We start from the raw sequence: 15,015 nt of genomic DNA, 5'->3' as shown, positions 1-15,015 counted from the left end.
TTTTAGCTTCTGCCTTGGGCATACCATTGAATGTCCTCCACAACATGGTGGCCCTCAGTTTAACTGGCGGAATGCCGGCGACCACTTCCACGGCACTATGAGAAACTGTCTTGTAGGACGATTTAATACTTATTGCCACTCTCCTTTGCAACGTACCTTCCTTGTTTACATTTTTCTCCTTATCAAAGGCCGTAACCCACACTGGAACAGCATAGAAAACAATTATTGTTGCTACAGTCATTATTATTATCCTTTTAGATGACCTCGGACCTAGATGGTTACTCATCAGTTAATTTACCTTCTCAGCTCTCTCAATAAAATTATTCAGGTGGGCATTAAAAAGCCTGTTCTCTAACTGTACACCCAAATACTTCTCACACCCCAACCCAGGAACGAGGGTGTCGACAATTCGTTCTTGTAGATGTCTAACTTTTCTCCTCCCAGTAAATGCCACCACCGAGGACTTTTCTGGAGCTAGACTCAGGCTTCTTGCGTCCAACCATTGTTTAATTTAATCAATTGCGGCTGTCACAGTTTCCTCGTCCTCTGTGTGACCTGTGACAGGAGGGCCAGGTCAATTTCTTATGCTATTAGTTCGACACCCCCGTCATACATTGCAGGGTATGGAATGGAGCATGGAGCACAGAGAGGCGGTGGAATTGAGGGCTGAACAATTCGGCCAGGCCATCAACACTGGCTGCGACAGGGTCCAACGGCGGCCTCGGCAAATAGACGGACCCATACGTAGTGGCCAGTCCACTGTTCGGGGAATGCCTGGAGCCGTCATAACCACTGCTTCCGGGGAGTCGTCTGTTAAACGTAGGCGGGAACCCGGGAAAAAGTGGTGGTCCTCTGACCTTAGCGTGCTGCGCGCAAGAGTTAGATACGCTAGGAGAAGATACCAGCGTCGTCCCCTAACGGCGATTACCGTTGATGACGTGCGCGCAGAGCGTCTGCGAATCTACCGGCGCGTCCGTAATGAGTATGTTCATGTCATCAAGGAAGCAAGACTCCATGCTCGAGTTGCAGCGCAGACCTTGGCAGCTGGCAAAATCATGTTAGCGGCCACTGCCATTGTACGTGTTGTCCAGTGTTCGATGCGGGTTTGGTGGTCGTCACCGCACTTTAACATATTTGGCGACTTAACAGCCGTTCCTGGATAATCTATTTTCAGATGCTGCGGATGGTGAATCAGAGGTCGGCGTTAGGGCGGGGGTTACGCCCTTCCCTGGCGAACGGGCTGTGGATCCCGTAGATATATCCGAGTGGCTTCTCGAATGGCACTGAAAAAGGTACCGGTGATCGAACAACTTGACCCGGATATATTCTAGCATATGCTGCCTGTCATAAGAGAGCCGCTTGGAAGGCTGTTCACGGGCTACCTTAAGGGTCTGCTTCCCGACTTATTGGAAAGTGGCTTTGGTGAGGGTGCTTCTGAAACCAGGAAAGGATCCTAATGAGGTCGGCAGTTATCGACCCATCAGCCTCTTGCCGGTAATCGGCAAGTTGCTTGAACGGTTGGTTGTGGAACGGCTCTGGAAAAGCATTGAGAAGAACTGTTTTCTAAATCGAAGAGAGTATGGATTCACGAAAGGGGTTGGAACCGAGGATTACTTCTTAAATGCTCTTGCCGTGGTGGAAAGCACCGACTGTAAATATTTTTTGGCAATTTTTATTTACATAGAGGCAGCATTTCCTTCCTTGTGTTGGAGTTCTATCCTCTATGAGTTGGAACACCGCAATGTTCCCGTAGCCCTGCAGACCGTAGTACGAGACAATTTGTTTAATCGTATGGCTCTGTTTGAAGATGCACACATAGCCGTTTGTGGCATAGACATTCGGTCTTATGCTTGGTGAAACCGAATGGTGTGGTGGCGGGAGAAATATCAAGCAAACCAATTCCTAAAAAAAAAGCAAACCAATCCCCATCATACTCTAGTTTTAGTATGCCATCAAATGCCAAACTCCACGGAACGGCTTAAGGACCGAACGCTACGGCACTCCCCAAACATGTAGATGTCCACATCACCATTTTCCGTACTGATATATGTTTTTCTATCATACACGTAATTGTTTATTATGCATCTCAAATGCCTTCTTATATTCCTCTGTGCGAGCGTCTCGTCAATTACCGGCCATGGTAAACTTCCAAAAGTATTCCTGACGTCTAGGAGAACCATTAGCGGGATCTTCCTTAGACGCCAATAACCAGCCCGACCAATTAATGACCTGATTCTGCGTATCAACAGTGGATCCCTCAGAAAACCGAATTGCCTAGGTGAGAGTTCATCACCCGCCTCAACCTCTGCCAACAGTCATGTTGGAGGCAGCTTTCCGAATCGATGAATGCAGGTATTCAACAAAGGTCTGCAATACAGCTAATGACTTTCCATCGGTTGTCACGGTTGTGTAATGACAGTTGTTGGTCTACTGGTGCGAGGACAATTCTTTACAGTACCGTTTTCTTCAAATCGCTGAACTGTCTTGATCACTGTCGAAATACTTATTGGTTCTGTTTTTGGAAATTTATTATTAAATAAATCACATACCTCTTATAAAGGCCGAACTCTGTCACCATACCCGTACATCATCAACATATTTTTTCTTTCGGTTTTTCACTTAAAGAAGGCACCGTTATTTGAAGATTTAATATTAAATAAAACTAAATACCGACATCAAATTTTACCATTACATGTATGTTGAGGCAAAACGGTGATATCACGAATTAATCAGTTGCTTTGTTTCAACGAAATACAAACTTCATTATTGTAAATTAAAAGCTGGTAAGTAATAAATATCAGCTGATATTAACACTGCAAGTTAATTTTCATTTAGAAAATTATATCAGTTGATATAGCCGTTTAATTTGTTGTCGTGCTGTTAATTATTAGTTATTGTCTATTATTAACAATATAATAGCACAGTTTAAAGTTAGTTATTTATGCATTATGGATGTAAAATGTAATAAAATTCTTCATGCAGCTCGTTTTATATACTTAACACGTAACACGATTTTTCCGTCATTGCAATTTTGAATGGTTAAAACTCGATAACGCAGTCATTAACAGAAAAATGGGTTTCATCTTTGTTTTTTGTAAAACTTTGAATCGAATCATTTGTCATATGATTACCTAGTTAAAATTTGTTTATCTGTAATAAGAGGCGGATAATGTATTATAGATAATCTATTTATTATCTGTATATTATCTTTACAAGTTATTATATTTATTATCTTCTTAAATTGAGTAGTAATTATTATACTAAAATTTTAACTACGGGTTAAAATAATCAACCTTCCTATTTAAAAAAATTAAGTACGATTCAACATGACGTATCCAAGATAGCGGAAAAATATTAAAAACCCACTATAATGCAGTTTTTTTTAATTATGTGGAACCCTTATTTCTTTCTGCCTCAAAATACCTCTCAGCCATGATGTATAAAGCTGTTTTCATAATAAAATAACATTCGGTATATTTCTGTAATTAATATATTATTTTATGATACACTATATACAAAATATTCGTGTTACATACTGAGTAACTGAACAATAGCTAGAAAATTTAAATGTAAGCATATACAAATTAAAATTGGTAAACTTGTTTAATTATTAATCCTCTTTTTGTCCTCATTATTATCATTTAATTAATAGTTTTATGTTTACATTTTTACCTCTTATTAAATTGATTTCATTTTTTTTTTCTTAAATGAAAAGTGTTTTTTTCTACTGTATTTCACTGAACCTTTTCGACGGCAATCAATAGATAGAAGCACTGTCTGTTTTTTGTTCATTAAAAAATACATTCTATTAAAATACATTCATATTATTATTGTTATGATACGATAAACCATATTCTGCTCACGTTCTTATGTTTGTTGATAGCTTGAATTTATTCCTGTCGTTCATACCTCTGGTTATAAATTTTTCCATCCTTGTTTTCGTAAATCGTATCGCTCGTTTTTGTAAATAAATGAAAAATGTGTTCATTTCTAGATCCGAAATAATGTTTATACAGTTGAAGTCGTGAGATTTTCTATTTTATTTTATAAGTAAGAATCTTTTGAAGTAGTTTCTTTTGATTAATTTTCTAGTAACATAATATGCATGTTAGCTACTTTATTTTATTCTAAAATTAACCCTTCATATATAAATAAAATGTATTTTATTAGTACGAAAATCAACTACATTCATTTATTCTTTTTTAAAACATGGTAAATGTGAACCGCACACTAAAAATTCAACTATTATTATTTTACTAATAAATGAGTTAACAATGTTGCCCTTAAAACCTCTCCCTAGTTAAAACCAGTAAAAAACGTAGATGCTTTTAAAGTAGATATTTCATTATCTGTTTATTATCTTTATAAGTTATTGTCTTCTTAAATTGAGTAGTAATTATCCCAGTAAAATTTTATGATTTAAATATATATCAGATGTGCTTTAAAGAATTTTAAAATTTAAATACCCGAAGTAGAAATTCTTTCTTCTTCTTCATTATTTTAAATTTTCTGATTTTTTTAGCCGTTTTGAAACTGATTACCTTACTATTTATTACTGAAGTTACATTTTTTAAATATTTTATTTAATTAAAAATTATTGATAGATATATGAAACAAATAAACCTAAATATCTATAAATTTTACTTTTTATATGTTTATAATGTTAATTTTACGAATTAAATCTACAAGATTATGTTATTTATTACTTTTAGATTGCCTATCGATAATTAAGAAGATAAAAGGGTGTATCTCGAACTTGTCCCGGGACTTTTATTACCTATTCTATTTGTGAAAATGGAAAAAGGTCATATAATCATATGTAGTGAAATGTTTTGTTTGCGAGTTACGGATAGTGAAAGATCGCCCGAATTTCAGTTGCTTCGGAGAAATGTGGTTATATTGAAATTTTTTGAACCTTAAATAAAGGGCAGAATTATTGATTTGTTGCGGGTCTCGCCCTGAAAAATCGAATAAAATAGGTCTCAGAACTGTATTTGCAGCAGTGTTTTGAGAAATCTAAGGTGGAAATAAATTGAGGTAAAAAACCTATTTTTTATGTTTGACGTGCAATAACTTTGTTAAATAGGTAAAAAATACGTAAAAATTTTAAACAACAGTTCTAGAGAAATTAATTATGAACAAAATTGTGTAAGATAAGTTGAATAAAAGAAAGAAAGGTTAAAAAATTCGAATTTTATGTAGAAATTGTATTTGTCACGCTTCATTACTGGCTTTGTTGTTCTTTTTAGTTCTTCAGGGCTGTCCTTAAGTTGCTCAGCCGCATCCAAAATGTATAGACAATCAATTCCTCAGGAGAATGTATTTTTGTTTTGTATACAATATTTTTCATCCATCCTCAAACGCAAAAAAAAAAAGGTGTTAGATAAGGCGTTCTTGGTGGCCAGGAACGACCTCCACCACCGATCCATTTTTTAGGGAAATGATGATTTAAGTGAGTAGAAACGGCCCAAGAGGCGTGGGTAGGGACGCCATCTTGCTGGAAGTATAATTTGCTTCTCAACGTTAGAGGAATTTCTTTAACCAGCTGCGGCAATTCTTTTTGAAGAAAGTGTAAGTAGACTTCAGTATTGCAGCGATCAGGTAATATGAACGATCCAAACTGCTGATCGTAAAGAAGTTCGCACCAAACAGTGACGTTAAATCGGTGATGAAAATTGATTTCCCCTGTTTAATGAGGATTTACTTCTATACATTGCGTAAGTTGTAAACACCATCCCGAGTGAAATTTGCTTCCGGTAAAAAAAAAAACATAATTGTAGAGTTGTCTATTTGTATTCCACAATTTGCAGAACTCCAAGCAAAGCGTCTTCTGGTTGTAGATCTTGAACTGCTTGTTTATTATAAGAATAATGCTTGTTTTGGTTTGGAGTCCTCCAAACCATCAAGTGCGAAACCCCCATCCACTTTGAAAGACGTCGTTTAATGAGGGCTGGACTGCGCTGAACTGCATCGATAATAACTTCATAATAATAGCGTCGTGTTAGATAGATCTTTCGTAGCTGGTTCTGATACAAGGTGGTGAACCTATTTCCTGAAAACTACGAAAAGTCACGCTAATTGTTTTGGGATCTGGAATCCTGGAATTCGGAATAAGTATTTCATATTCTACTTCTGCAGCTTCAAGATGTTTCTCTTGCGCTGAGAGGCAAAGTATACTTTTAGCATGATGGCGCGCCTCCTCACTTCTTTTGTGTCATTCCCACTCACTAAATCATCGTTTCCGTAAGAATTGGAGGTCCGCATTCCTGGGGCCACCAAAATCGCCTTATCTGACACCTTTACCTTTTATCGTTTGAGAATGGATGAAAAATACTGTATACAAAATCAACAATACATTCTCCTGAGGAATTGATTGCATTATGGATGCGGCTCAGCAACTTAAGGACAACCCTGAATAACTAAAAAGGCAATAAAATCAGTAAAGAAGCATGACAAATACTATTTCAAAATAAAATTTGAATTTTTTAACCTTTCTTTCTTTTATTCAACTTATCTTACACAATTTTTTTCATAATTAATTTCTCTATAAGTTTTGTTTAAACGTTTTACGTGTTTATTACCCATTTAATAAAGTTATTTTACGTCAGACGTGGAAAACAGGATTTTTACCCCCAATTTATTGATTTTCACCCCAGATTTCTTAAAAACTATGGTAGATACGGTTCTGGGACTTATTTTATTGGATTTTTCAGGTCAATACCCGTAAGAAGTCACTAATCTCGCTCTTTAATTAACGTCCTAAAATTTCAGTATCACCTCATTTTACCGGGGTAGCTGAAATCCGAGAAAAATCTTTCACTAGCCGTAACTCGCAAACGAAACATTTTATGATATATATTTACACCCTTTTTCCGTTATTTTCACGAGGAGAGTAGGTTATGAAAATCCCGAGAAAACTTCGTGATAACACTATTTATATATTGTGTATAGATATATTTAAGTATGGATTATGTTAAAAGAAAGGTTTTTTAATTAATTAAAATTTATTATTTTTTAATAAATTTTTATTAAAAGCAGATTATTTTTTATTTTAAACCGAATTTATCATAAACTGAATGAGTTTACAGGGAGAAGATATAAATTTGTAAATCTATTCTGTGTTTTTTTTCCAGTTTAAAAAGGAATTGTTATATAAATTTACGAGTAATTAAATTTGAGTTAAATCTAAAAAAAGAAAATGTCCGGTACTTTTTCTAGTTTTTAAAATTCATTGTTTAAAAAGTCTTAAAAATATTATGTATTATTTATTTAACACATATTTAAATTTTACTAATGTATTATTGCACTAATTTTTATTATCTGTTCTAATTTTTATATTTCTTTGTTTTATTTTCAAGAATTATATATTATCTAGGTAAAAAGGTATTCTAATCGTATTACTTAGCTGTTCTATTAATTAATTATCTTGTTTTTATTAAGTAGTATTTAAAAATTCTGTTAAAAGTCTCATGATTCAAAATAGTTTCTCTTAACTTTCATTTTTAGTATTTTTATTTAATTTTATTTATCTAATAAGGATTCTAAAGTGCATTATTATGTTGGTTTCGAATGTGCGTTAGATATTTAAATGATTTAAATAATTAAATAAGACTTATACTAACATATATTTTAGTGATTTTTTTTTAATGTTATTTTTATGTGTAATGAGGATTAATGGGGTTATATGACCTGTACCGCATGCATACAACGAGCACTGACATGTGGCTCGCCAGGTTTATGAAGCGTCTCTTCGTGCTCCAGTAGAACTTCTACGGCTTCTACGAATTCTTCAGATATAGCGTGCAGCAAAGCATCTTTTGTATCCACACGGTATTCAATTAGTAGTTCCACCATTTCCAAGTTTTCATTGTCGATTGCCATTAATAACGCCGACCTGCCCAGCGGGTCTACGCAGTTGATATTAATGTATTCAGTTTCTTGAGCTTTCCTCAGCATCCTGCAACAATTACAAGAAATAAACTCGTAATATATAAAAAAAAATGTTTTTTTTTCTTTTATAATATAAATAATTTCCTCTATAATTTTAACTTACGGTGATGATTAATGGAATCTTAAATAACGATGATTAATCATTAACATTTATTTTTAAGCATAATATTCGTAACGTAATTATAAAAATTTGCAAACCAAAATTAACACTCATAAAAATCTTCATTTAATAAATATCGGTTTATTTATTTAATTAAAATTTTATTTACTAATTACAATGAACGAAAACTCCAATTAAAAACTATCTTCTTAAAAGATTCATCTTCTAATTGATCAGAGGTTTAACGAGGTACCTGATATTAATTTGTACTTTATTCACTAATGGTTTATTTTAAACCTGGTGTAATTAATTATGATTCTGGTCTTCCTAAATAAAATATTAAAGAGCTTCTTTGACCGATTAATATTTTTGCGCGGATTCAACTAAGAAACTTTGAGCAAATAATATTCAAAATAGCCTACTTCATTTGTGTAACAAATAAATTACATCTGCAGTCCTTATTCTTTGTTATAATACTTAATTATTATTTATTATTGTTGTTATTGTTTGTAGGTCCCTAATTAGTTTTTTATTTTTGTTTGAGCAAATAATCTTTGTTTGCATTAGTAATCGAATGAAATTAAAACAAAGTGAATTTATTCAATTAATCAAATATCTTAAAAATTATGTTTAAAAAGATATATTTTGATCAGACTATAAGAATGTAGAAGAACGTTTTTTTTTGTAATAAAAACAGCTTTTTAACCTCTACAACTTCGAAAAAACTACGGGAAGTACAATTATCGGACCTGTTTTATTCGATTTTTCAGATCATAAAGTTAGAAAACATTAATCATATCCGGGGGCCTTGTGCCGTCCCATGCTACAGATCACCTGGCGCACTTCTGCCTCAGTGATCTCAGAAGATTGTATGTCGGTGTCGAAAATCGCGACTTCCCGCCTGACACGCCGTGGTATGAAACCTTACCCACCTTAGTGTCATCGGGGAGCAAATCATTCAGCAAAATATTAAGAACACGCTCCTTATCAATTACCACACCCTCGCGGGTTGACAAGACTGACAGGAGGACATGTTTCCTGCGCTTATGTCCAAGGGCTCTATTCACAACCTCCCAAGGGTCTCTATTCCCTTGCTCTTGAACGAAGGAGCGCCAGGAATTACGCTTGGAGGACCTTTTTTTCCCTACTTCCCCGGGCCGGGTATCCATTCAAGTATGCGCAGCCCGGGAAAGCGTCCTTTAAACTCAAAGGAGGCCTCCCCACCCGCCGGCTGTACGTTCGGCACAGCAGGTCAGCCTCCCCGGTTGGATCTTTTGTTTTAATGTGCCTCCCTCAAGCCCCCCCGACAGAGAACCAGGCCCAACAAAGCCGTCCCTAGCCCCCGCCGAGGGAACCGGGTCTCGGTCTTTTCATTACCCAGTTGTTATGATCCCCAAACAAAGGAATGATCTTCTCTTCATAGCTGCTTGTCTTAACGAAAATATTAAACTACTAAGTTACCACGGGGCCTCAATGGCCTCTTAAAAGGGCTACATCATCTTTAGCCTTTAGCACTATCTTGGCAAACTCCTCCATTTTGTTTCAATTGTCAGTGGATCGCAGGAGAAAAAGAAGCAGATTCTCCGGATTTAATTCTTGCAGCCCTGCACGTCGTCTATGTATAGTCCATCTATTACAGTGGAACAGAGTATGTTCGGCAGTATCCGAATCCTGGCAGAACATGCAAACAGGTGCTGGTCTTCTACCGAATCGATGTAAATAATATTCGAAGCTACCATGCCCAGAAAGTATTTGAGTAAGATAATAACCAACCTCCCCATGTCTTCTATCAAGCCACATGCCCAAGTCGGGTATCAATCTCCTGGTCCAGGTAGCTTTAGTGGAAAGATTCCATCTGTCCTGCCATATGCGCCTGATGTTGGCTTGGGCTTCTTGTTTTGGCATGCCACGATACCTAAGTGATCGCTCTTTAACTAAGAGGTCGATAGGGGGAACCGATGATAATACACAAGCCGCATTGTAAGAGATGGTGCGGTATGCAGAAGTGATGTTTATAAGAGCTTGCCTATGCAGAGTTCTAAGTCTTGCGACATTTCTTGCAACACAAAGTGCTTTTTCCCATATAGGTGCAGCATACAATAATACAGAGGTTAACGTTGAGGCAATGACCCGCCGCCTAGATGCACGTGGAGCTTCATGTCCAGCCAACAATCTTGTTAAAGCCTTTGCGGTATTCTCGACCTCTTTACATTTCTGTGCGAGATGAGGACTAAACTTTAGAGCTGGGTCTATAATGACACCAAAATATTTTGTTACTGTCACACGGTCAAGTCTACGATCGCCCACGCGGAGATTTAGGTCTCTGAGTCGCCTTCTTCCAGCCAGAAAAATATAGTGACATTTATCTAAAGACAAAGATAGTTGTCGGTCCGAGAGCCAGTTATTACCCAATGTTAGCACTTCATTACCGGTAACTTCAAGGTCACGTTCAGTTTTGGCTTCAATTAATATAGCCAAATCATCGGCATAAGCAACTATTTCCGAGCCTTCAGGTAATCTCAGTCTGAGTATTCCATCAATTACTATTAGCCAAAGCAAGGGGCCTAACACAGACCCCTGCGGTACTCCTCCATGAAGCTGATATCTAAATTTACCTTCGACCAAAGTCCACCTATCAGTCAGATATTCTCGTACTTGTCTTTTGATATAGGAACTAATCTGTTTGTCCGTGAGAGTTGCCATAATCGTATCCCACCGGACCGATCCAAAGGCATTTTTTATATCTAACAGAATAAGCAACGGGATTCTTCTGGTACGCCACGTACCAGATCTGACAGACAATAACCAGTTGGTAATTTTATCCAGAGCTTGCAGCGTGGATCTATGTTTCCTGAACCCAAATTGGTTATCATGAAGCCCGTCTTTGGACTCTAATTCTTGGGTAAGTCTGTTTGCTACCAAGCGCTCGGCAACCTTTCCCATATTATTGATGAGACTCAACGGCCGGTAGCTAATGATTTCATGATTGCCGGACTTCTTAGGCAGGAAAACAGTCCGTGACTCCTTCCAGCATGCGGGGAAAGTCTTGTTTTGTACTCCATAATTAGCCACGTCAGTGATTTCCTAGGAGATTATCTTCATTAATCCTTTGAGGAGGGCAGCCGGGATTCCATCCGGACCCGGACTTTTTTTATCCTTCAGACCAGAAACGGCAATACCGACCTCGTTTTGTGTAAAGCGTTTAGCTTCACAGTCTATTATGTCCGTATGTCCCTCGTCATGAACAGGGAAGAGGTTATGAAGATGCAGTCTGGCCGTTTCTGTAACTAGGACATGCAAGCGGCGTCCTAGTCTCTTCATTACTATTTTGTATGCCCGTCCCCACGGGTCTGAATCCAAGTCAGCACACAACTGTTTCCAACAGTTTCTTTTACTAGTCTTTATTAGATGATTCAAAGTACGCCTAGCTTGAACAAATCATTCCTTCGCCTGGTCATGTGGCGCACCGCCAGCGGGCCGCAGCCTTTGCTTTTTTCTACGCCAAAATTGTAACACTCTTCGCTGATCTGCAATTTCAGACGTCCATCAGTATACTGGGTGACGACCCCCTCCAAACTGCGGGACTCTAGACAGTTCTGTAATAATTGATTCTTGAAGGACTTGCGGCGTTACTATTCTTCCATCAGATACGGTCCTGGCAATCTTGTTAACCACCACCTCAACTTGTCTTGGACTAAATCTAAATCGTGCAGTGGCTTATGTTGAAGGTCCTGCGCCTTCCATAACAAGCAAAGTTGCTAGGTGATCGCTTCCGGTTTCAGATTCAAGAACACTCTAACTAAAGACGGAAGGATTCCATCTGCCGTCCACCAGCGTAAGATCCAGCACTGATCTATGGCCTCTTGCCTCGTCGGTATAAATGCAAGTCATTCAGGGAGATCAGCCCTGTGGTCATCATCATGTCAATGAAGATTCGTCACCTTGCATTGGTATAAGAGTTGCCAATTAAAAATGGACTTGGTCGCCTAAGAGTATAGGTCTACTAGGTGCCCGCTGTATGACTCGCTGCAAATCGTTGATGTACTGCGCAAAGTCCCCGATATTAATGTTTGGACTTACGTAACCGGCTATAAGGACAAAGTCCGGAAGTGCTACTGTCAGAATTCCCTCACCTCTATGAAGTAGGTGCCAGCCAAGACGGCCGGAGACATTATTGATAGCAACATCCCCAACCGCGTCAGTCCACCAATCACCTCTGGCCGCCGTTCTCAGGTTGGGCTCTGTGGTGACTATAAAGTCAACCTCAAGATCGTTCGCAGTATCCCCCACCAGATCGTGGGAAAGAATGCTCCTGTTGGCGTTAGATAGTATTATTTTAGCCATTATTTAGTAGTCCACACTGCACTCCTCCCGTGCGATGGTCCGTGCCGTTGCAGTCAAGGCATTTAGTGGCCTCCTTGCAGTCTCTTATCACATGGCCTTTCTGACCGCAGTTGTAACAAAGGGTTGACCTATCCGGGCCCTTACATACCGTACTCGTGTGATCAGCGGCCCAGCATCTTTGACATCTCATATTATGTCGTAAGCCCGGCAGTGAACCCAGCCGACCTTAATTGTACTGGAAATTAACTTAGTTGCAGCCCTCTGATTGGTTATTACTGTCGCATTTCGAGTATTTCCATAAGCCTGCCGTAATGAGGTTATTCTGAAAGACTCAGTGTCTCCAATAACAGCCGTAATAGCCTCACTTAATTCTTGCGCTGTGGTACTCTCTTCCATGTCTTTAACGTGTACCACTGCGCGTCGGTCGGCCTTAGTACGAAAATCCACTTGAAGGTCAGAAGCCCTGTCTCTCAATGTTGCGGTAAACTGAGCCGCATCTTTAGGATCTTTAATTCTGACTTCCAAGTCTTCATTTCTACCCTTGCGAAGGAACAGGATTTCCCCTGCCTCGTCTTTATCCTTTACAGTCCGGAGTAGATCAGCATACGACTTGCCCTGTGACCGGACAACCACCACTTTCCTCCACAGGAGGTGGTGATTGCCGAGCAGAAGCGGATCTAGAACGCGTTCTACTCTCTTCAGTCTTTTTCGGCGCTACCATCAATGCAGGCGTCTCACTAGTCTTGAACAGATAGATAACCATCTTTTTAATCATGACACCAATAGGACCACTTGGCAGAACGAACGCCGCATTAGGGGTCCTTAGTAAGATCTTCTTGACCGCGCCTAGTATACACCCAGCAGCAGCCCTGTCGCCCTCTGTCGAGTCGTAGAAAACAGTATACTTATTGGTCTGAGTATCGTATTCGTCATCCATAATGACAGAAGTGTCTACAGCTATCATTCCAGCCTTCTTACCCTCTGCCATTGCCCTTTTGGACTTGGTGATATCAATAAATTGACAGGTATCTGTAACGCCCTCTGCAGGCAAGGTAATTAATTTGGCTTTAGACATTGTCCAGGCAGACCATCCCTTAGCGGTCATATCCAGAAGTTCCTCATCAGTTAGTTCAAGACTTAATATGTCGCCCTGATTGCACCAGGGGGCATATCAGTCTGTGTATATTGCGAACTGGTCTCTGGAGTAGTCGTAGTCTCCTGCAGATGTTTTAAAGCACTGTATATTTCTCTTAATTCTTTACTATGGTCATACATATAATTTAACATGTTTTTTCCCAGATGTTGTTTGTAACGCATCATCGCTTGTCCTAGTCGAAGAGTAACCTCCTTTAAGCCACCAGTATAGACCTCTTCTTCAGAGGAGGATTGTCTAATTCGTTTTTTGCCCTTGGGATCAGTCGGTTTCAGCGGCGGAAGGCCTGAGGATCCCTGTCCACTAGCATAACTTTGTTCTGCTTTATCCGCCATGGATGATAAATAAACTCAACAACTAGCAGTTGTAGCAGTTGTGTTCTCCAAGTAATTCCCTTTAATTTGATACCCCACACGTGGGGTAGCCAAAAATAAGGGGGAGTCAATGGTCCCCCAAAATCGAGAAAAATTAGGGGGGTCAATCAATCGGGAATGACCCAATTCATATAGATCCTGAACGGTTTTGATCCAGGACCAACGGGGCGTTCAAAAAAAGGGGGGGTCAAAACAGTCCCCCAAAATAAAAAAAATATAAGGCGGGGTCAATCGATAGGAAATGACCCAATTCGTATAGATCCTGAACAGTTTTGGGCTACGACCAACGAGTAATAAGATATGAACGTTTAAAGTTACCCCTATAAAAGTCTGTAAACACTTTTCAGTATACCTACTGTTATTAGTGAAAAGTTTCCAAGTCCTTCTTTACGTTAAATACAGTGACGTCACTCTCCTGTATTCACTTGCACGAAATGTCCACTATAAAACACAGAAATAACTCAGTTGCCCGTTGTCTAATTTTCACAAAATTTTAAACACTTATTTGTATATCCATCCTCGATGTGAATCCAAAATTTCCGTTTAAAAAAACAAAAAACAAAAAAGTTTTTTTTTAAATTTAAAAAACTTAGTAATCCGTTAACCAAAAATTCTATTTTTTCTTTAGACTTGTCCAGTCCAATCACAATGTTAAACAGCACTTTCCTGATAGATAAAGCCGAATAAACCTGATCAAAAAGCAAAAAACAGCGGAGCGAAAATAGCTTAAGACGTGCTATTTTCGCTGTCCGAGTTCTCCCACTCAACTTGGAGGACCATAGGACTCAACTTAGGCCTAATGCTATGAAAGTACCTAGGTCTCGCTCTCCGGTAATCTGCAGTTAGGGCCGCACGCCGATCGGGATAACCCTCTCGTTGCGCAGCCCTTCTGAGTCGGTTCCCAGACCCCCTTCATTGCTGTAAGATTCCGAGACCACCAACCAGATATACGTTCCCGGCCAGTGCCTCTAGGAATGGCGGCTCCAGCCGCCGCCACCACCGCAGAAGTGAAATTTACTACCAGGACATCTAATGGCAGGCCGTCAATGTTTCGAGAAAAAATCTCCAGTCTGAACTCCAACAAAGAGGAGAAT

At 38.7% G+C, this 15,015-nt stretch overlaps 1 protein-coding gene across 12 annotated transcripts in view; it reads right to left on the bottom strand.

The window, feature by feature from the left end:
* The window catches only part of Trpgamma (Transient receptor potential cation channel gamma), a 1,234,746-nt gene that overhangs the window by 209,484 nt on the left and 1,010,247 nt on the right, over positions 1-15,015 (bottom strand). For 6 of the 12 annotated variants that reach the window (XM_075357154.1, XM_075357155.1, XM_075357156.1 and 3 more), the window contains one exon: positions 7,690-7,957. In XM_075357154.1, the coding sequence (XP_075213269.1) occupies positions 7,690-7,957 (268 nt within the window). The remainder of the gene's footprint in view (positions 1-7,689; positions 7,958-15,015) is intronic. The other 6 variants (XM_075357159.1, XM_075357160.1, XM_075357161.1 and 3 more) reach the window with 2 other exon arrangements.

This window comes from Lycorma delicatula, chromosome 2, assembly GCF_047948215.1.
Source record: "Lycorma delicatula isolate Av1 chromosome 2, ASM4794821v1, whole genome shotgun sequence".
In the NCBI taxonomy this organism is placed as follows: Eukaryota; Metazoa; Arthropoda; class Insecta; order Hemiptera; family Fulgoridae; genus Lycorma; species Lycorma delicatula.
This window is presented reverse-complemented; position numbering and strand designations above follow the sequence as displayed.